The following is a 23,111-nucleotide window of genomic DNA, read 5'->3' on the forward strand; positions in this document are numbered from 1 at the left end:
GCAAAATAGAACTCATCCCAATATATTCATCTTTTCTTGTGGCTAATCTTTAATAACAAGAACCTGTCACAAGATAATCTTGCTAAAAGGCACCATGTGGCAGACACAATTTGTGTGTTTTGTAATGAGGTGGAAAGGAAAGTGTTAAACATCTTTTCTCTGATTACACTGTGGCCGTTAATACTTAACAAATAATTGCTGAAATGGTTGATATCCCACTTCCTTTCTCATTTGGTGATTTAGCTATCCATTGTAAGAAGAAGAATAAAGATACTGCTATGAGTATGATTGTACATGCTACCTTTGTGGAGCTTATGGTTGCTTCGAAATGAATTTGTGTTTCAGGGTAGCACTTGGAGAAGTCTGAAATGCGTCCTAAGCATGGTGAGCTCCTTTGTACTACAAGTGGAAGGTACTATACACCGACGCTCAAGCTGCTCCGCTTCTCAAATGCTTACGGGCTCCTCGATCATCGTCAAGGAGAGCTCCTTAGGATTGCTTGGAGGTGAACCTTGTACGGGGTGATCTACAAGTTGTTTTCAGTTGTGAAGCTCTGTGCTAGCTAGCTGATTCTGTTCTCCATCTGTTTATCTTCACATGTGCTGATCATAGTCCATCTTTTTTTTGCAGAATTTTATTTTTGAAGACTATGGTTGTAATAATTTTCATTGCACATACTTTGGCTGCGATCGAGTATAACGATGTTTTGTCTCGCTGTTTGCCTCTTGATAAAAATTGGGGCCGGGGAAACCCATTTCTTTCCAAAAAGAAAAAAACTGGGCACCCCGTAAATTAAGAAGAATTCGATGCTTTTTTTAAGAAAAAAAATGGAGGCTAACGCGTTGACTCTTTACTGAATATAAGCAATCTCATCAGCCTGGAAAAAGAAAAAAAAACACGTCATTCTGGGAATACGGGGGTTGCATTTATTTTCTTCCTTATTATTTCCGTGCGTTTTCCGAGAGCTCGCGAAATACTTCCAGCCAGTCCCTGGGGAATTGACATTTGTCAAATGTGTGAAATAGCATCAGCATTTTCCTTTCTTCCTTTGAAACCTCGGCTGGATTTCAGCCCAAACAGTCGGTTCTTGCATTTTGCGCGACGCTCTGACAAGGCAATGGAGTCTGCCATTCTTAGAGGAGCAGGTCGTCCTGGTTGGGCTTGGGCGAGGTGAGCAGCGCGGTGTAGAGCCGCAGCTTCTCCTCCCCGAGCGAGGAGCACCTGGACAGCGGCCGGCGGGGCCGGATGAAGGAGAGCGAGGTGAGCGTCTTGCGGTGCCTGTAGCGGCGCCACGCCAGCTGCACGGCCACTGCGGCCCAGGTGCGCCACCCGTGCGAGTAGTAGCGCGCGCTCCGCCGCACCTTCTCGTTGGCGAAGGTGTAGCGGAAGTGCTGCGTCACGTACTTGACGTCCGCCGCCTCCAGCCCGAACGCCTCCGTGCTCTCCAGCGTCACCAGCGTCGACGACGCCGCCGGCAGCCGCTCCCGGAACGGCCGCCGCAGGCACCACGACAGCAGCTCGTCCCCGCTGAAGTTCCCCGGCCCCAGCATGCAGCAGCTCGTCCCGCCGTTCCGCAGCACCTGGCTGCTCTGCAGGTGCCCCCGCACTATGAACAGCATCCTCTGCACCGGATCACCTTCCCTCACGATCTGTCATATGTTAAAGAAACAGATTGTGATTTGCACCATTGATTTCTACAATCTGTAGTACTAAGAGGAAAGATGAATCAAGTAGATTTTTGTACGTACCACTTCTCCTTTGGGGAAGACGAGGGACTTGACCCGGTCGCAGATGTTCTCGAGCACCAGGTCGTCCATGTGGTGGAAGAGCGGCACCTGGCGGACGAGGTCGAGGCAGAGGTGGTACTTGATGTCCCGGCGGAGGCCCTCGGGGAGGTCGCGCACGATGCGGCACTCGTCCACGCCGCGCGTCGCCGCCCACCGCTGCCGCTCGTGCTGCCGCACCCGGTGCCGGAAGCTCTGCGGCAGGTTCTTGCGCTTCATCCACCACTCCACGCTCCGCAGCCGCGTGTGCATCGCCTGCTTCTTGGACGTCGTCGCGTTCAGGAACACCTTGATGTTCCCGATGAGCATGGTGACCAGGATCAGGCCGCCGGTGATGGTGATGATGTTGAACACTATCTCCGACCACTCCGTCGTGCTCGCCAGATTCCCAAAAGTGCTGATCATGAAAAACAGGCACAGACACAACGATCAGCAACTAAGCTAATAAAATGTCGGGATAAAATCGATCGATCACCTGAGTGTCATGAGGCCCCAGAAGATGGGGAGGAGTATCTTCTCGAGCCGGCTGGGGTTGGCCACGAGCATGACGGTCCACTTGTAAGCGCCGTACTGGTAGTTGTCGCCGCTGTCGAGGCACGTCGCCCTGGCGCTGGCGTTGCGGCCCCAGGCGAGCCTGTCCGCGCCCACGCCGCCCCCTAGCCTGCTGGTGCCGCCGTAGTAGAGCGGCTCCGCGCACGCCAGCGCGCCAGCCGCGCACCCGCCGACGCGCCCGGCGCAGTACTGCTCCCTCAGGCACTTGGTCGCCCGCTGCGCCCCCAGCAAGTACCAGCACGCGCCCACCGCCTGCAACAAGCCAAGCGTCCTTTGCTGCCTCAGCAATGAAGCTCGCGTGCCAGCCAGAAGGCCATGTGCGCGCGCGCGCGTGGCAGGGCAGAGCGGTCACCACGCACGCGACGTACTACGTACGACGAAGCTGATGAAAGGACCGGTGAGGGTGGGGTGGCGGACGGGACGTACGTGGGCGGCGACGAAGTAGGCCATGAGGTTGAGCGCGATGCCCCACCAGATGGTGCCGAAGATGTAGCCGGCGACGTTCTGCATCCGGCGGAGGAAGCGGACCGAGTGGTAGATCTTGGGCAGGTACTCGAAGAGGAACGCCACCATGAGCACCGTCATCACCGACGTCGTCGACCCGGCCCGTATCATCGCCGGTATGCCCACCCACATCACCACCTGCGTTGCGCACGACGCCCATACATACACACATACATCTTGCATCACGTATTCATTCACATAGCTTATCTGAGCCAGCAACTGCACTGCTAGATTTTTTTTTAGGAATACGTACAATGATAAGCAGTTTGTTGTGCATGAGCAAAGAAAGCAAGGTGAGGGAAATATCGGGCAGGCAGCCACAGCTCACAGGTAGCGCCGCACGTATCGGTGGGACCTTTGCTGGCTGCTGCGACCATTCATTGTGCAACCAACTTTGAATCTGCATTGAATGCGTCGTTGGCTCAAACATGGTAGTAATCCGACGGCTCGGCAACGGCCCCAAGTGGCTAATCCGACAAGTACGCATCATGCCTTGGCATTACGTTAGAGCACGGAGCACCATCACCATGTACTACGACATTCTACCACAAAGTACTGCACATGTAAAAATGAAAAAAAAAACATGGAAGCTACGGCACTGCAGGTCTGCAGCACGTTGCTGGGCGCAGAGCGTCGCTGCCTCGCAGACCAGTCCATCCATCGCCGTGCGTGGTCCGAGATGGGAACCGCGGATCACATCCACCATTGCCAGGAGCAGGATGCGGTGGCGACATGCACTGCCACTGCATCATACGACGGCATGACAGGAAGTCATTGCTACAGGCCTACAACCTCAAAGACTCCAAATTCCTCATTCTCCGGATGTTTTGGACATGCGTTCGTTCGTTGTAATAATCCGGCACTATGGGCCATTGCGAGGTTGTTTGGATGTGAAAGATGCTTCGTCGTACCAATCAAACAAACAGTTACTAAAAACAATGAGCTGAGCTGACAGAACGCATGGGCGCACCTGCATCACCGGAAGAATGACGAACACGTCCAAGAGGAGCCCCCCTTTCTTGGACCTCGGCAGCCGAGCCGGCGCCGCGCCGCCGCCGACGCGCTGAGCCTCCTCGTCAGCGTCGTCGTCCTCCTCCTTCTCCTCCTTGGCCGGCGCCCAAGCCGTCCGGAGCCGCAGCAGCAGGTTCCAGGCGTGCAGGGCGTCCACCATGCACCGGAGCGTGGTGACCGCGGCGGCGAACCAGCCGTCGAGGAAGACGCACATGAGCGGGCCGCTGACGGACACGGCGTACAGGAAGAGCGGGTCGACCATGAGCCCCGCCGCGCACGCCAGCAGGTACGCCCGGTCCCACTCCCGCGCCCACCTCGCCCGCGGCCCGATCGCCGCCAGCCGCCGCCTGCGCTTGCCGCCCGGGCTCGGGGGCGTCCTCTTCTCGCGCTCGTCCCCCGGCCTATGCAGGCCGCCGTGAGGGGACGCGGCGGACGAGGAAGAAGGCGAGGACGACGAGGAGCGCGACGCCGAGAGGTCGGTCGGCATGATCGATCGATACGATAGTGGCGCCACTCCGTCCGTGCACAGGCAGTGGCACAGCTGATAGCTATGGAGCTGATCGAGTGGCGAGGACGACAGCACCCGGGAGGCCCCGTGACGAGATGGACGGATATATACCTAGCTAGCAGCCTAGCACGATACGATATATAGCTAGCTATGGCGCCAATACGATACGTATACGTTGCTCTCACCGGGCACGCACGCGCGCGCTTGTCTGCTTGCGATCCGCGACCGGTGTGATTTTGCGTCGGCATGTACGTAGACGATGTGGAAACGGCGGGGGAACTTAGACGATGAGGACAGCGGCGGGCGTACGTACGTATGTACCCCGAGCGAGCAAGCGGTGGTGGCGAGCTTGTAGCGTGCTGGGACAGTGCAGAGGCCAGCAAGGTGGCCACATAGCAGCGATTCAGCGGTCTCCTCCATGTGTCAATTAATCATGCTGGTCTTCATTAACGTTGGCCCGTCGATCGGCAGGCAGGGTCAGGGTGGTCCTGTACGTGCGGCTGCCAGCCACGCTTTGCCAATTAAAACATGCTACCGCCAAATTAATCACCGGAGCATCTCGTTCAGGTGGCTGTTTCTTCAGCTTGTCACCGTGAGTAGGCATCTACTATCCCCATCTGTAAGCAAATCAAGCAAATGATGTGTAATCTCCTTGGCTCAATAATACCCAAATTTATACTCCCTACGTTTCTAAATATAAATCTTTTAGAAGATTTGAATATGGAGACGTATTTTAGAAGGTACTCTATATGGAGATATAGATTCACTCATTTTACTCCGTATGTAGTCAATATTCAAATCTCTAAAAGACTTATATTTAGGAATGAAGGAAGTACAATACTGCGCACATGAAAGATGCCCCGGTGTAATAGGTTTTCTTAACCGGGACCCCTTTCCACTAAAGCATAACGAAAATACAAAGCCGATCCAAAATTGTTCAGGAGACGGAAAAGGGAGAAAGTGAGTTCATCGCACCACTGAAAAACCCACTGTAGATGCTCGCATTTGAAACATTTACCATGCGGTGAAAACCCTGTGACACCAAAACTAACCTATCAAGTTTAAAGGCAAGACATGACCAGCAAGAGCTTACTCAGGAGCAAAGTTCAAGAGGAGCATAGCTCAACAACCAGACGTAAAAACTAAGAGAGGTGGTCATCAACTAAGAAACCAACGGCACCAGCGACAGTTGCATCATTCTTCATCGTCATGAGCCGTTGCACGGATCCTCATCATGTTCTTCGTGTTGTCCTTCAATAGCATTGCTCCTCGCTCAGGCGCAGTCTTGTCCTTGATCTTCAGAAGTCCTGCCCAAGAGATCAGGTTCACACAAGTTGCAAAAATAACATCAAAGGGGGTGCTTGGATGTTTAAACTCGAAGGTTGAACGGTTATGACTGTTCCAAATAGCCCAACAAACAGTTGCAAGACCAGCAATATAACACGGGTCGCCATCAGACAGAAAAATATAGCACCAAGAATAGAACTGCCATATATTGTTGGGACATAAGTCAATACCAAGCACTAAACCAACCGTACGCCAATCAACTCTAGTAACCAGGCACAGAAAGAAGAGATGTTGTGAAGTTTCTCTACTATTATATAAGGAACATCTGGGGTTGGCAGCCCACTCTTTACGTTTCATGACATCTCGGGTGAGAATGGCATCTTGAAATAATTGCCACAAAAAGACTTGAATCCTTAAGAGTGTTTTTGCTTTCCAAATCCATCTGTAATCACAACTAGCCGAATCTTTCTCCAAATACTCATACATAGATTTGGTCACACAATGACGTTTAGTGCCAACTGGCCACTCAACATAGCCATATTCACTAGTTAGACTGAGCTTAGCAAGCATCTCTCTAACTTCTCCCCATTGTCGGAGTAAATTAGCATTCAGCCTATGTCTAAAAAGGACATTAACGGACTTAGCCTGATATTGAGCAATAGAAGCATCAGGGAAAATGCAAATACTGAAAAGGATAGGAAACTTATCACACAAAGGGGCATTATCCACTATACGATCCTTCCAAAGTCTAGCAATTCTTCCAAACTTAATAATCACCTTTCAACCAGTCATATTGAAGTCCTTGACTTTCATTACGTCTTTCCAAACCGAAGAACCATTAAATTTCTCTTTCACAGTGGCCACATAACATATTTCATGGTATTTAGCATGTATAATGTCTCACCACAACCGTTTGCCATTGTTAAGTTTCCACCACCACTCGACAAGCAGGCTGATATTTTGCTTTCCTAAGATCTTTAACCCCCCGTCCTCCTTTATGTTTGGAACTACATACTCGGGACCACTTGACCATATGATACCTCTTTTTGCTTCTTTCCCCACACCAAAAGAATTTTCTTCTGTGTTTATCAAGCTTATCAATATTTTTTTCCACAATAGAAACATTGACATATAGTAGTACGCAATCCTAGATAAAGAGGACTTCGCAAGAATCAACCTCTCCCTGATAACCCAGAAGTATAGAGGATCCTTTGTAGCCTTTTTTGATAAATAAGAGTGTCGAACCCAACGAGAAGCTAAAGATAGAATTTATATTCTCTCAAGTTCTATCGACCACCGATACAACTCTACGCACATTTAACGTTCGCTTTACCTAGAACAAGAATCAAACTAGAAGTACTTTGCGGAAATAACACTATGAATAAATTGCAAGATAATAAATTTAGTAGTGTAATAGAAAGCTTTTTGTAATATAAGAGAAAGATTTGTCCCTAGGCAATCGATAACTAGACTGGTAATCATTTTTGCAATTTTATATGAGGGAGAGCATGAGCTAACATACTTTCCGTACTTGAATCATATGCACTTAGGATTGAAACTCCAGCAAGCATCCTCCACTACCAAAGATCATTAAGGTAAAACCCAACCATAGTATTAAGTATCAAGTCCTCTTTATCCCATACGCAACAACCCCCTTACTTGGGCGTAACCTACTGTCACTCTAGCTACCACCATAAGCGAATCATGAACGTATTGCAACACCCTACAGCGGGAATCCCTCAAGCTTGCACGACACGGAGGGCACCATAGGACAACACCAAAATAAAATATACAACTCAAACCAATCATGATCATCAATCAACCATAGGACAAAACAGATCTACTCAAACATCATAGGATAACCACATATCATTGGATAATAATATATATGGGCTAAGAGGGGAAACGCACCAGCCACCAGGGGCTGGTGCGGCCCCCATATGGGCTGAACCAAGGGGAGAAGGAAAGAGGGGAAGGGGAAGGAAATGGGGGATTCGGCCTCCCCCTTCCCTTTCTCCCCTCCTCCTCTTTCCTTCCCCCTCCGGCAAATATGGCAGGGGGCACCGGCCAAGGGGAGACCCCAAGTAGGATTCGGCCTACTTGGGCGCCTCTTGGCTGCCTCCCCTCCCCTCCCACCTGTTGGGGAACGTAGTAATTTCAAAAATTTCGTACGCACACGCAAGATCATGGTGATGCATAGCAACGAGAGGGGAGAGTGTCGTCCACGTACCCTCGTAGACCGTAAGCGGAAGGCGTTATGACAACGCGGTTGATGTAGTCGTATGTCTTCACGATCCGACCGATCCAAGTACCGAACGCACGACACCTCCGAGTTCAGCACACGTTCAGCTCGGTGACATCCCACGAACTCACGATCCAGCAGAGCGTCGAGGGAGAGTTCCGTCAGCACGACGGCGTGATGACGGTGATGATGATGCTACCGACACAGGGCTTCTCCTAAGCACCGCTACGATATGACCGAGGTGGATTATGGTGGAGGGGGGCACCGCACACGGCTAAAAGATCAACTGATCAACTTGTGTGTCCATGGGGTGCCCCTTCCCCCGTATATAAAGGAGTGGAGGAGGGGAGGGGCCGGCCCTCTCTATGGTGCGCCCTAGGGAAGTCCTACTCCCACCGGGAGTAGGATTCCCCCCTTTCCCTAGTTGGAGTAGGAGAGGAAGGGAAGGAGGAATAGGAGAGAAGGAAAGCCCCCCCCCCCCCAAACCTATTCCAATTCGGCCTCCTGCCCAAGGGGGGCGCACCAGCCCCTTGTGGGCTGGTGTGCTTCCTTCTTATGGCCCATAAGGCCCATAACTTCTCCCGGGGGGTTCCGGCAACCTCCCGGTACTTCGGAAAAATGCCCGAACCACTCGGAACCTTTTCGATGTCCGAATATAGCCATCCAATATATCGATCTTTACGTCTTGACCGTTTCGAGACTCCTCGTCATGTCCGTGGTCTCATCCGGGACTGCAAACAACCTTCGGTACACCAAATCACATAAACTCATAATACCTATCGTCACCAAACGTTAAGCGTGCAGACCCTACGGGTTCGAGAACTATGTAGACATGACCCAGACACGTCTCCGGTCAATAACCAATAGCGGAACCTGGATGCTCATATTGGCTCTTACATATTCTACGAAGATCTTTATCGGTCAAACCGCATAACAACATACGTTGTTCCATTTGTCATCGGTATGTTACTTGCCCGAGATTCGATCGTCGGTATCTCAATACCTAGTTCAATCTCGTTATCGGCAAGTCTCTTTACTCGTTTCGTAATGCATCATCCCGCAACTAACTCATTAGTCACATTGCTTGCAAGGCTTATAGTGATGTGCATTACCGAGAGGCCCCAGAGATACCTCTCCGACAATCGGAGTGACAAATCCTAATCTCGATCTATGCCAACCCAACAAACACCTTTGGAGACACCTGTAGAGCATCTTTATAATCACCCAGTTACGTTGTGACGTTTGATAGCACACAAGGTGTTCCTTCGGTATTCGGGAGTTGCATAATCTCGTAGTCATAGGAACATGTATAAGTCATCAAGAAAGCAATAACAACATACTAAACGATCAAGTGCTAAGCTAACGGAATGGGTCAAGTCAATCACATCATTCTCTAATGATGTGATCCCGTTAATCAAATGACAACTCATGTCTATGGCTAGGAAACTTAACCATCTTTGATTCAACGAGCTAGTCAAGTACAGGCATACTAGTGACACTCTGTTTGTCTATGTATTCACACATGTACTAAGTTTCCGGTTAATACAATTATAGCATGAATAATAAACATTTATCATGAAATAAGGAAATAAATAATAACTTTATTATTGCCTCTAGGGCATATTTCCTTCAGTCTCCCACTTGCACTAGAGTCAATAATCTAGTTCACATCGCCATGTGATTTAACACCAATAGTTCACATCACCATGTGATTAACACCCATAGTTCACATCGCCATGTGATCAACACTCAAAGGGTTTACTAGAGTCAGTAATCTTAGTTCACATCGCCATGTGATTAACACCCAAAGAGTGCTAAGGTGTGATCATGTTTTGCTTGTGAGAGAAGTTTAGTCAACGGGTCTGCCATATTCAGATCCGTATGTATTTTGCAAATTTCTATGTCAACAATGCTCTGCACAGAGCTACTCTAGCTAATTGCTCCCACTTTCAATATGTATCCAGATTGAGACTTAGAGTCATCCAGATCGGTGTCAAAACTTGCATCAACGTAACCCTTTACAACGAACCTTTTGTCACCTCCATAATCGAGAAACATATCCTTATTCCACTAAGGATAATTTTGACCACTGTCCAGTGATCTACTCCTAGATCACTATTGTACTCCCTTGCCAAACTTAGTGTAGGGTATACAATAGGTCTGGTACACAGCATGGCATACTTTATAGAACCTATGGCTGAGGCATAGGGAATGACTTTCATTCTCTCTCTATCTTCTGTCGTGGTCGGGCTTTGAGTCTTACTCAACTTCACACCTTGCAACACAGGCAAGAACTCCTTCTTTGACTGTTCCATTTTGAACTACTTCAAAATCTTGTCAAGGTATGTACTCATTGAAAAAACTTATCAAGCGTCTTGATCTGTCTCTATAGATCTTGATGCTCAGTATGTAAGCATCTTCACCGAGGTCTTTCTTTGAAAAACTCCTTTCAAATACTTCTTTATGCTTTCCAGAAAATTCTACATTATTTCCGATCAACAATATGTCATTCACATATACTTATCAGAAATGCTGTAGTGCTCCCACTCACTTTCTTGTAAATATAGGCTTCATCGCAAGTCTGTATAAAACTATATGCTTTGATCAACTCATCAAAGCATATATTCCAACTCTGAGATGCTTGCACCCGTCCATAGATGGATCACTGGAGCTTGCACATTTTGTTAGCACCTTTAGGATCGACAAAACCTTCTGGTTGCATCATATACAACTCTTCTTTAAGAAGTCCATTAAGGAATGTAGTTTTGACATCCATTTGCCAGATTTCATAAAATGTGGCAATTTGCTAACATGATTCGGACAGACTTAAGCATCGCTACGAGTGAGAAAATCTCATCGTAGTCAACACCTTGAACTTTGTAAAAAAACCTTTTTCAACAAGTCTAGCTTTGTAGATAGTAACACTACTATCAGCGTCCGTCTTCCTCTTGAAGATCCATTTATTTTCTATGGCTTGCCGATCATTGAGCAAGTCAACCAAAGTCCACACTTTGTTCTCATACATGGATCCCATCTCAGATTTCATGGCCTCAAGCCATTTCGCGGAATCTGGGCTCATCATCGCTTCCTCATAGTTCGTAGGTTCGTCATGGTCAAGTAACATGACCTCCAGAACAGGATTACCATACCACTCTCGTGCAGATCTCAGTCTGGTTGACCTATGAGGTTCGGTAGTAACTTGATCTGAAGTTACATGATCATCATCATTAGCTTCCTCACTAATTGGTGTAGGAGTCACAAGAACAGATTTCTGTGATGAACTACTTTCCAATAAGTGAGTAGGTACAGTTACCTCATCAAGTTCTACTTCCCTCCCAATCACTTCTTTCGAGAGAAACTCCTTCTCTAGAAAGGATCCATTCTTAGCAACAAATGTCTTGCCCTCGGATCTGTGATAGAAGGTGTACCCAACTGTCTCCTTTGGGTATCCTATGAAGACACATTTCGTCGATTTGGGTTTGAGCTTATCAGGATGAAACTTTTTCACATAAGCATCGCAACCTCAAACTTTAAGAAACAACAGCTTAGGTTTCTTGCCAAACCATAGTTAATACGGTGTCGTCTCAACGGATTTAGATGGTGCCCTATTTAATGTGAATATAGTTGTCTCTAATGCATAACCCCAAAAATGATAGTGGTAAATCGGTAAGAGACATCATATATTGCACTATATCCAATAAAGTACGGTTATGACGTTCGGACACACCATTACGCTGTGGTGTTCCGGGTGGCGTGAGTTGCGAAACTATTCCGCATTCTTTCAAATGAAGACCAAACTCGTAACTCAAATATTCTCCTCCACGATCAGATCGTAGAAACTTTATTTTCTTGTTATGATGATTTTCCACTTCACTCTGAAATTCTTTGAACTTTTCAAATATTTCAGATTTATGTTTCATCAAGTAGATATACCATATCTGCTCAAATCATCTGTGAAGGTCAAAAAATAACGATACCCGCCGCGAGCCTCAACACTCATCGGACTGCATACATCAATATGTATTATTTCCAACAAGTCTGTTGCTCGCTCCATTGTTCCGGAGAACGGAGTCTTAGTCATCTTGCCCATGAGGCATGGTTCGCAAGCATCAACTGATTCATAATCAAGTGATTTCAAAAGCTCATCAGCATGGATTTTCTTCATGCGCTTTACACCAATATGACCTAAACGGCAGTGCCACAAATAAGTTGCACTATCATTATTAACTTTGCATCTTTTGGCTTCAATATTATGAATATGTGTACCACTACGATCGAGATTCAATAAACCATTCACCTTGGGTGTATGACCATTGAAGGTTTTATTCATGTAAACAGAACAACAATTATTCTATGACTTTAAATGAATAACCGTATTGCAATAAACATGATCAAATCATATTCATGCTTAACGCAAACACCAAAGAACATTTATTTAGGTTCAACACTAATCCCGAAAGTATAGGGAGTGTGCGATGATGATCATATCAATCTTGGAACCACTTCCAACACACATCGTCACTTCACCCTTAACTAGTCTCTGTTCATTCTGCAACTCCCGTTTCGAGTTACTAATCTTAGCAACTGAACTAGTATCAAATACTGAGGGGTTGCTATAAACACTAGTAAAGTACACATCAATAACATGTATATCAAATATACCTTTGTTCACTTTGCCATCCTTCTTATCCGCCAAATACTTGGGGAAGTTCTGCTTCCAGTGACCAGTCCCTTTGCAGTAGAAGCACTTAGTCTCAGGCTTAGGTCCAGACTTGGGCTTCTTCACTTGAGCAGCAACTTGCTTGCCGTTCTTCTTGAAGTTCCCCTTCTTCCCATTGCCCTTTTCTTGAAACTAGTGGTCTTGTCAACCATCAGCACTTGCTGCTTTTCTTGATTTCTATTTTCGTCGATTTCAGCATCACGAAGAGCTTGGGAATCATTCCCGTTATCCCTTGCATATTATAGTTCATCATGAAGTTCTAGTAACTTGGTGATAGTGACTAGAGAACTCTGTCAATCACTATCTTATCTGGAAGATTAACTCCCACTTGATTCAAGTGATTGTAGTACTCAGACATTCTGAGCACATGCTCATGATAATCCCCAAGTGCAGGGAATCATCGTAGCAATTTCCAAAGGTGGAAGTGATAAGTATGGAGTGTCGAACCGAAAAAGAGCTAAAGATAAGATCAATATTCTCACAAGCCCTATCTGCCGCTGATACGACTCTACGTGCACCGAACGTTTGCTTCCAACTAGAAACGAGAAATAAAACTACGTTGTGGGTATGAAGTGGATAACTTTGCATGATATCGGAGAGCTAAAATATAAAAGTAGGTGCTGTTATCATAAAGTTAGAATATATTACTAAATATTATAAATAGCGAGTGTGGAATAATGGTGGATCGGTGTGCGGAATTGTCCTAGGCAATTATTAACAAGACCGGTATTCGTCATTGCAATTTCATATGAGGGAGAGGCATAAGCTAACATACTTTCTCTACTCGGATCAAATGCACTTATGATTGGAACTCTAGCAAGCATCCGCAACTACTAAAGATCATTAAGGTAAAACCCAACCATAGCATTAAAGCATCAAGTCCTCTTTATTCCCATACGCAACAACCCCCTTACTCGGGTTTGTGTTTCAGTCACTCACCAACCCACTATAAGCGAATCATGAACGTATTGCAACACCCTACAGCGGGAATCCCTCACGCTTGCGCGACATGGAGGGCACCATAGGACAGCACCAAAATAAAACGTACTACTCGTACCAATCTAGATCATCAATCAACCCAAAGACAAAGGATATCTACTCAAAACATCATAGGATGGCAACACATCATTGGATCATAATATGTGGCATAAAGCACCATGTTCAAGTAGGGATTACAGCGGGGTGCGGGAGAGTGGACCGCGTAAAAGAGATGAGGATGGTGATGATGGTGGTGATGTTGATGAAGACGATCACCGCGGCGATGATTCCCCTCTCGATGGCACTCCGGTGCCACCAAGAGAGAGGAGGAGAGGTTCTCCCCCTTGTGATTCCTCCTCCATGGCCTCCCCCCTAGATGGGGAAAGGTTCTCCCTCTGGTCCTTGGCCTTCATGGCGATGATGGTCTCTCCGGGATACTCCTCCATGGCCACCGGTGATGATGGCCCCCTCCGGCAGGGTGCCGGAGAGGGCCTAGATTGATTTCTCGTGGCTACAGAGGCTTGCGGGCGGCGGGACTTCTGATCTGGGTTAATTTTCAGAGGTTTCTGTATTTATATGAATTTTTGGCGTCGGTCTCACGTCAAGGAGGTGCCCGAGGCGTCCACGAGGCAGGCCCACGCGCCTGGGGGGGGGGGGGTGTGGGCGCGCCCCCCACCCTCGTGGACGCCCCGGGACTCTCCTGGCCCAACTCTTTTACTCCGGGGTCTTCTTTTGGTCCATAAAAAATCGTAAAAAATTGGCACGTCAATTGGACTCCGTTTGATATTCCTTTTCTGTAAAACTCAAAAACAAGGAAAAAAACAGAAACTGGCACTGGGCACTAGGTTAATAGGTTAGTCCCAAAAATCATATAAAATAGCATATAAATGCATATAAAACATCCAAGGTTGATAATATAATAGCATGAATACTTCATAAATTATAGATACGTTGGAGACGTATCAGCATCCCCAAGCTTAATTCCTGCTCGTCCTCGAGTAGGTAAATGATAAAAGAAATAATTTATGAAGTGTGAATGCTAGCAAGTGCATAAGTTTCATCAATGATAGTTCCAATCACCTTTTCTAGCATCATTATGTATCATAACAGTAGCTCATCTTCATAAAACTTTTCATGATCAAGTAACAAGCTATTCACATGTTAAAGTATAGATCATAAACTTTCTTGAAACTAACAAACTATATTCTCAGTTATCAAACAATTGCAATTCATCTTATTTTCAGGAAGGGTCTATGTCAGAGCTTTGATTTAGCAAACTCCACATACTCAACTATCATTTAATCTTTCACAATTGCTAACACTCACGTGATATTTATGGGTTCAAAGTTTTAATCAGACACAGAGAAAGATAGGGGCTTATAGATTCGCCTCCCAACCTTTTACCTCAAGGGTAATGTCAAAAATAATAGTTCATGATAACTTACATCCAATTGGATATATATATCAGGATCTTTCCAACACAATGTGCTTGCTAAAGGACAAAATGTAAAAAGGAAAGGTGAAGATCACCATGACTCTTGCATAAGGTAGAAGATAAAAGTAAAAGATAGGCCCTTCGCAGAGGGAAGCAGAGGTTGTCATGCGCTTTTATGGTTGGATGCACAAAATCTTAATGCGAAAGAATGTCACTTTATATTGCCACTTGTGATATGGACCTTTATTATGCAGTCCGTCGCTTTTATTTCTTCTACATCACAAGATCGTATAAAGCTTATTTTCTCCACATTAATAGATCATACATATTTAGAGGGCAATTTTTATTGCATGCACCGATGACAACTTACTTGAAGGATCTTACTCAATCCATAGGTAGGTATGGTGGACTCTCATGGCAAAACTGGTTTAAGGAATGTTTGGAAGCACAAGTAGTATCTCTACTTGGTACAAAGAATTTGGCTAGCATGAGGGGGAAAAGCAAGCTCAACATGTTGGATGATCCAAGACAATATACTTTATTTCGGATATAAGAAAACATAACCCATTACGTTGTCTTCCTTGTCCAACATCAACCTTTTAGCATGTCATATTTTAATGAGTGCTCACAATTACAAAAGATGTCCAAGATAGTATATTTATATGTGAAATCTCTCTTCCTTCAATATTCTTTCATGAATTGTTCAAGTGACCAATTCTACGTTTGCTAACTTTCAATAAGTTTACTATCTATACTTATTCTATGTGAAGTCATTACTCCCCATGGTATAAGCATATGAAACATATATAAATTCAGATTTATGATATTCAATTATTCAACCATTTGCTCATAGGATATACGTGAAGCACGTGAGTAAATGACAAACTACTCCAAAAGATAATAGTGAAGGACACTGAGTAGTCAAATAATTAACTAGCCATTGGAGGATTCTTTTTTATTTAATAATTCAGATCCAATGATTTTATCCAAACAGCAAGTAAAATTGAAAATACGCTCCAAGCAAAACACATATCATGTGACGAATAAAAATATAGCTCCGAGTAAGGTATACCGATAGTTTTGAAGACGAAAGAGGGGATGCCTTCCGGGGCATCCCCAAGCTTAGGCGCTTGAGTCTTCCTTGAATATTACCTTGGGGTGCCTTGGGCATCCCCAAGCTTAGGGTCTTTCCACTCCTTGTTCTCCTCATATCGATATCTCACCCAAAGCTTGAAAACTTCAATCACACAAAACTTAACAAAACTTTGTGAGATAGGTTAGTATGATAAAGGGTAAACCATTCACTTTGGTACTGTCAAAGACAAGGTTCATAATTGTTCTCACACAATGCCTACTGTACCATATAATTTCTACAATTTATATTGAGAAATATAATCCATAGAAACTAGAAAACAAGCAAACTATGCAATGAAAACAGAATCTGTCAGAAACAGAATAGTCTGTAATGATCTGAACAGCAACCATACTTTTGCTACTCCAAAAATTATGAAATAAATTGGTGGACGTGAGGAATTTATCTATTAATCTTCTTCAAAAAGAATCAACTCAAAATCACTCTTCTGTAAAAAAAGACAGCTAATCTTGTGAGCGCAAAGTTTCTGTTTTTTACAGCAAGATCATATTAACTTTCACCCAAGTCTTCCCAAAGGTCTTACTTGGCACTTTATTGAAACAAAAGCTATAAAACATGATTACTACAGTAGCTTAATCATGTGAACACACAAAAACGGTAAGGATAAATATTGGGTTGTCTCCCAACAAGCGCTTTTCTCTAATGCCTTTTAGCTAGGCATGATGATTTCAATGATGCACACATAAAAGATAAGAGTTGAAACATAAAGAGAGCATCATGAAGAATATGACTAGCACAATTGGTTATAACAAAATTCCTATGCCTAGGGATTTTTTGAACACATAATTTATAGGAACAAGAATCAACTAGCATAGGAAGGCAAAACAAGTATAACTTCAAAACTTTAAGCACATAGAGAGGAAACTTGATATTATTGCAACTCCTACAAGCATATATTCCTCCCTCATAATAATTTTCAGTAGCATCATGAATGAATTCAATAATATAATCATCACATAAAGCATTCTTTTCATGATCTACAAGCATAGAAATTTTTGTACTCTCCACATAAGCAAAATTCTTCTCATTCGGAATAGCGGGATCACTAGTTCCTAAAGCTGACACTCTTCCAAACCCTCTTTAGATGATAGTATTATTCATACTCCAAAAGATATGAGTGAAGTTCATGGAGCATCCTACAATTAATATAGGCTAACCAATATCCAAGCTCAAAATTTATAAGTGAAGCACACGAAGCATTCTATAAAACCATACTCAAAAGATTTAAGTGAAGCACAAAGAGCAATTCTATAAGATCATACTTAAAAGATACAAGTGAAGCACATGAATTATTCTATAAATTGATGAAGGGACATCTCATACTTGCATGGTTCTTAAATAAAAAGAAAAACACAAAGGACACAAATCATGTGAACAAAACAAAAACCGAAGTATACCGATATTTGTTGAAGAAGAAAGATGGGATGCCAACCGGGGCATCCCCAAGCTTAGATGCTTGAGTAACCTTTGAAATATTTACTTGGGGTGCCTTGGGCATCCCCAATATTGAGCTCTTGCCTCTCTTTATTCTTCTCATATTGATAGCTCCTCGATCTTTGAACACTTCATCCACACAAAACTTTAACAAAAACTTTGTGAGATCCGTTAGTATAATAAAGCAAATCACTACCTTTAGGTACTGTTGCAAACTTATTCTTTATTTATATTGGTGTTAAACCTACTTTATTCCAACTTCTCTATGGTTCATACCCCCCGATACTAGCCATAGATTCATCAAAATAAGCAAACAACACGCGAAAAACAGAATCTGTCAAAAACAGGACAGTCTGTAGTAATCTGGAAGTTTAGTAAACTTCTGTAACTCCAAAAATTATGAAATAAATTTTAAAATTTGAAAAATTTGTACAGAAGAATGTGCAAAAAGTTTCAGACCCATTTGAACTTCCAGTAAAAAATGTAAAATCACGCGCTACAGCCAAAGCTTCTGTTTTTGTTCTGCACATAGTAAACAAGCAATCTAATCATACTAAAACCAAGGCTTGGCACATTATTTTTATAATAAAATGGATATATACAATGGGGTAATTATTTACAGAGAAACTTCCATGAAAAATTCTACATTGTTTCCGTGAGCATGAACACAAGTGCTCAAGGTCGACCCTCACTTCTTCAATGCATAACTTTCCAATCACTTCTCCTTTTGAAAAACTTTTTAGGCATGAGAGGCAAGTAATTTTTTTTGTATTTTAATTCTTAAAAAAAAATTGTATGTTTCACCCACAACTAAACAGAAACAAAAAAGGAAAAACAAAATCTACTTAGTGAAGAAAGCAAACAAGCACACACGAGAATATCAACCCCATGCTATTGCTCCCTGGCAACGGCGCCAGAAAAGAGCTTGATAATCCCCAAGTGCAGGGAATCATCGTAGCAATTTCCAAAGGTGGAAGTGATAAGTATGGAGTGTCGAACCCACAAGGAGCTAAAGGTAAGATCAATATTCTCTCAAGCCCTATCTGCCACTGATACGACTCTACATGCACCGAACGTTTGCTTCCAACTAGAAACGAGAAATAAAACTACGCTATGGGTATGAAGTGGATAACTTTGCATGATATCGGAGAGCTAAAATATAAAAGTAGGTGCCGTTATCATAAAGTTAGAATATATTACTAAATATTATAAATAGCGAGTCTGGAATAATGGTGGATCGGTGTGCGGAATTGTCCTAGGCAATTATTGACAAGACTGGTAGTCGTCATTGCAATTTCATATGAGGGAGAGGCATAAGCTAACATACTTTCTCTACTTGGATCATATGCACTTATGATTGGAACTCTAGCAAGCATCCGCAACTACTAAAGATCACTAAGGTAAAACCCAACCATAGCATTAAAGCATCAAGTCCTCTTTATTCCCATACGCAACAACCCCCTTACTCGGGTTTGTGTTTCAGTCACTCACCAACCCACTATAAGCGAATCATGAACGTATTGCAACACCCTACAGTGGGAATCCCTCACGCTTGCGCGACACGGAGGGCACCATAGGACAGCACCAAAATAAAACATACAACTCGTACCAATCTAGATCATCAATCAACCCAAAGAAAAAGGATATCTACTCAAAACATCATAGGATGGCAACACATCATTGGATCATAATATGTGGCATAAAGCACCATGTTCAAGTAGGGATTACAGCGGGGTGCGGGAGAGTGGACCGCGTAAAAGAGATGAGGATGGTGATGATGGTGGTGATGTTGATGAAGACGATCACCGCGGCGATGATTCCCCTCTCGATGGCACTCCGGTGCCACCAAGAGAGAGGAGGAGAGGTTCTCCCCCTTGTGATTCCTCCTCCATGGCCTCCCCCCTAGATGGGGAAAGGTTCTACCTCTGGTCCTTGGCCTTCATGGCGATGATGGTCTCTCCGGGATACTCCTCCATGGCCACCGGTGATGATGGCCCCCTCCGGCAGGGTGCCGGAGAGGGCCTAGATTGATTTCTCGTGGCTACAGAGGCTTGCGGGCGGCGGGACTTCTGATCTGGGTTAATTTTCAGAGGTTTCTGTATTTATATGAATTTTTGGCGTCGGTCTCACGTCAAGGAGGTGCCCGAGGCGTCCACGAGGCAGGCCCACGCGCCTGGGGGGGGTGGGGGGGGGGGGGGGTGGGCGCGCCCCCCACCCTCGTGGACGCCCCGGGACTCTCCTGGCCCAACTCTTTTACTCCGGGGTCTTCTTTTGGTCCATCAAAAATCGTCAAAAATTGGCACGTCAATTGGACTCCGTTTGATATTCCTTTTCTGTAAAACTCAAAAACAAGGAAAAAACAGAAACTGGCACTGGGCACTAGGTTAATAGGTTAGTCCCAAAAATCATATAAATAAGCATATAAATGCATATAAAACATCCAAGGTTGATAATATAATAGCATGAATACTTCATAAATTAAAGATACGTTGGAGACGTATCAGCTCACTAGTTGAGCAATTCTCCTCCATCTTGTAGGCAAAGTGCTTGTCAAAGGTCTCATACCTTTCGACATGGGCATGAGTCTGAAATACTAATTTCAACTCTTGGAACATCTCATATGCTCCGTGGCGTTCAAAACGTCTTTGAAGCCCCGATTCTAAGCCGTAAAGCATGGTGCACTAAACTATCAAGTAGTCATCATATCGAGCTTGCCAAACGTTCATAACATCTGCATCTGCTCCTGCAATCGGTCTGTCACCTAGCGGTGCATCAAGGACATAATTCTTCTATGCAGCAATGAGGATAATCCTCAGATCACGGATCCAATCCGCATCATTGCTACTAACATCTTTCAACTTAGTTTTCTCTAGGAACATATCAAAAATAAAACAGGGGAGCTAAACGCAAGCTATTGATCTACAAAATAGATATGCTAATACTACCAGGACTAAGTTCATGATAAATTTAAACTTCAATTAATCATATTACTTAAGAACTCCCACTTAGATAGACATCCCTCTAGTCATCTAAATGATCACATGATCCAAATCAACTAAGCCTTGTCCGATCATCACGTGAGATGGAGTAGTTTTCAATGGTGAACATCACTATGTTGATCATATCTACTATATGATTCACGCTCGACCTTTCAGTCTCCAGTGTTCCAAGGCCATATCTGCATATGCTAGGCTCGTCAAGTTTAACCCAAGTATTCTGCGTGTGCAAAACTGGCTTGCACCCGTTGTATGTGAATGTAGAGCTTATCACACCCGATCATCACGTGGTGTCTCGGCACGAAGAACTGTGGCAACGGTGCATACTCAGGGAGAACACTTATACCTTGAAATTTAGTAAGGGATCATCTTATAAAGCTACCGTCGAACTAAGCAAAATAAGATGTATAAAAGATAAACATCACATGCAATCAAAATATGTGACATGATATGGCCATCATCATTTTGTGCTTTTGATCTCCATCTCCAAAGTACTGTCATGATCTTCATTGTTACTGGCATGACACCATGATCTCCATCATCTTGATCTTTTATCAACGTGTCGTCACATGGTCGCCTCACCAGCTATTGCTTTTGCAACTATTGCTATTGCATAGCGATAAAGTAAAGCAATTACATGGCACTTGCATCTTATGCAATAAAGAGACAACCATAAGGCTCCTGCCAGTTGCCGATAACTTTAATAAAACATGATCATCTTATACAACAATTTATATCCCATCACGTCTTGACCATATCACATCACAACATGCCCTGCAAAAACAAGTTAGACGTCCTCTACTTTGTTGTTGCAAGTTTTACGTGGCTGCTACGGGCTTAGCAAGAACCATTCTTACCTACGCATCAAAACCACAATGATATTTCGTCAAGTATGTGCTGTTTTAACCTTCAACAAGGACCGGGCGTAGCCATACTTGATTCAACTAAAGTTGGAGAAACTGACACCTGCCAGCCACCTGTGTGCGAAGCACGTCGGTAGAACCAGTCTCGCGTAAGCGTACGCGTAATGTCGGTTCGGGCCGCTTCATCCAACAATACCGCCGAATCAAAGTATGACATGTTGGTAAGCAGTATGACTATTATCGCCCGCAACTCACTTGTGTTCTACTCGTGCATATAACATCTACGCATAAACCTGGCTCGGATGCCACTGTTGGGGAACGTAGTAATTTCAACAATTTTCTACGCACACGCAAGATCATGGTGATGCATAGCAACGAGAGGGGAGAGTATTGTCCACGTACCCTCGTAGACCGTAAGAGGCGGCGTTATGACAACGCGGTTGATGTACTCGCACGTCTTCACGATCCGACCGATCCAAGTACCGAATGCACGACACCTCCGAGTTCAGGACACGTTCAGCTCGGTGACGTCCCACGAACTCACGATCCAGCAGAGCATCGAGGGAGAGTTCCGTTAGCACGACGGTGTGATGATGGTGATGATGATGCTACCAACGGAGGGCTGCACCTAAGCACCGCTACGATATGACCGAGGTGGATTATGGTGGAGGGGGGCACCGCACACGGCTAAAAGATCAACTGATCAACTTGTGTGTCCATGGGGTGCCCCCTCCCCCGTATATAAAGGAGTGAAGGAGGGGAGGGGCCGGACCTCTCTATGGAACGCCCTAGGGGAGTCCTACTCCCACCGGGAGTAGGATTCCCCCTTTCCCTAGTTGGAGTAGGAGAGGAACGGAAGGAGGAATAGGAGAGAAGGAAAGGGGGGCGCCCCCCAAACCTATTCCAATTCGGCCTCCTGCCCAAGGGGGGCGCACCAGCCCCTTGTGGGCTGGTGTGCTTCCTTCTTATGGCCCATAAGGCCCATAACGTCTCCCGGGGGGTTCCGGTAACCTCCCGGTACTCCGAAAAAATGCCCGAACCACTCAGAACATTTCCGATGTCCGAATATAGCCATCCAATACATCGATCTTTACGTCTCGACCATTTAGAGACTCCTCGTCATGTCCGTGATCTCATCTGGGACTCCGAACAACCTTCGGTATATCAAATCACATAAAGTCATAATACCGATCGTCACCAAACATTAAGCGTGCGGACCCTACGGGTTCGAGAACTATGTAGACATAACCGAGACACGTCTCCGGTCAATAACCAAGAGCGGAACCTGGATGCTCATATTGGCTCCAACATATTCTACGAAGATCTTTATCGGTCAAACCGCATAACAACATACGTTGTTCCCTTTGTCATCAGTGTGTTACTTGCCCGAGATTCGATCGTCGGTATCTCAATACCTAGTTCAATCTCGTTACTGGCAAGTCTCTTTACTCGTTCCGTAATGCATCATCCCGCAACTAACTCATTAGTCACTGATAACCCACAAGTATAGGGGATCGCAATAGTTTTCGAGGGTAGAGTATTCAACCCAAATTTATTGATTCGACACAAGGGGAGCCAAAGAATATTCTCAAGTATTAGCAGTTGAGTTGTCAATTCAACCACACCTGGATAACTTAATATCTG

At 44.9% G+C, this 23,111-nt stretch overlaps 1 protein-coding gene across 2 annotated transcripts; it reads right to left on the minus strand.

Moving 5' to 3' along the window:
- Positions 1-849: 849 nt before the first annotated feature.
- Positions 850-4,466, minus strand: LOC109769371 (cyclic nucleotide-gated ion channel 4). Of its 2 annotated transcripts, XM_073510772.1 has the most exons (6): positions 3,811-4,464; positions 3,094-3,240; positions 2,763-2,978; positions 2,260-2,588; positions 1,749-2,181; positions 850-1,649 (listed from the first exon to the last, which is right to left on the minus strand). In XM_073510772.1, the coding sequence occupies exons 1-6, from the start codon at positions 4,336-4,338 to the stop codon at positions 1,134-1,136; spliced, it is 2,169 nt and encodes a 722-aa protein (XP_073366873.1). In that variant the 5' UTR covers positions 4,339-4,464; the 3' UTR covers positions 850-1,133. The 2 variants fall into 2 exon arrangements, with proteins under 2 accessions (XP_073366873.1, XP_020183708.1); XM_020328119.4 differs by lacking the exon at positions 3,094-3,240 and having other exon boundaries at positions 3,811-4,466.
- Positions 4,467-23,111: the final 18,645 nt, after the last annotated feature.

Source organism: Aegilops tauschii, chromosome 3 (assembly GCF_002575655.3).
Source record: "Aegilops tauschii subsp. strangulata cultivar AL8/78 chromosome 3, Aet v6.0, whole genome shotgun sequence".
Lineage (NCBI taxonomy): Eukaryota > Viridiplantae > Streptophyta > Magnoliopsida > Poales > Poaceae > Aegilops > Aegilops tauschii.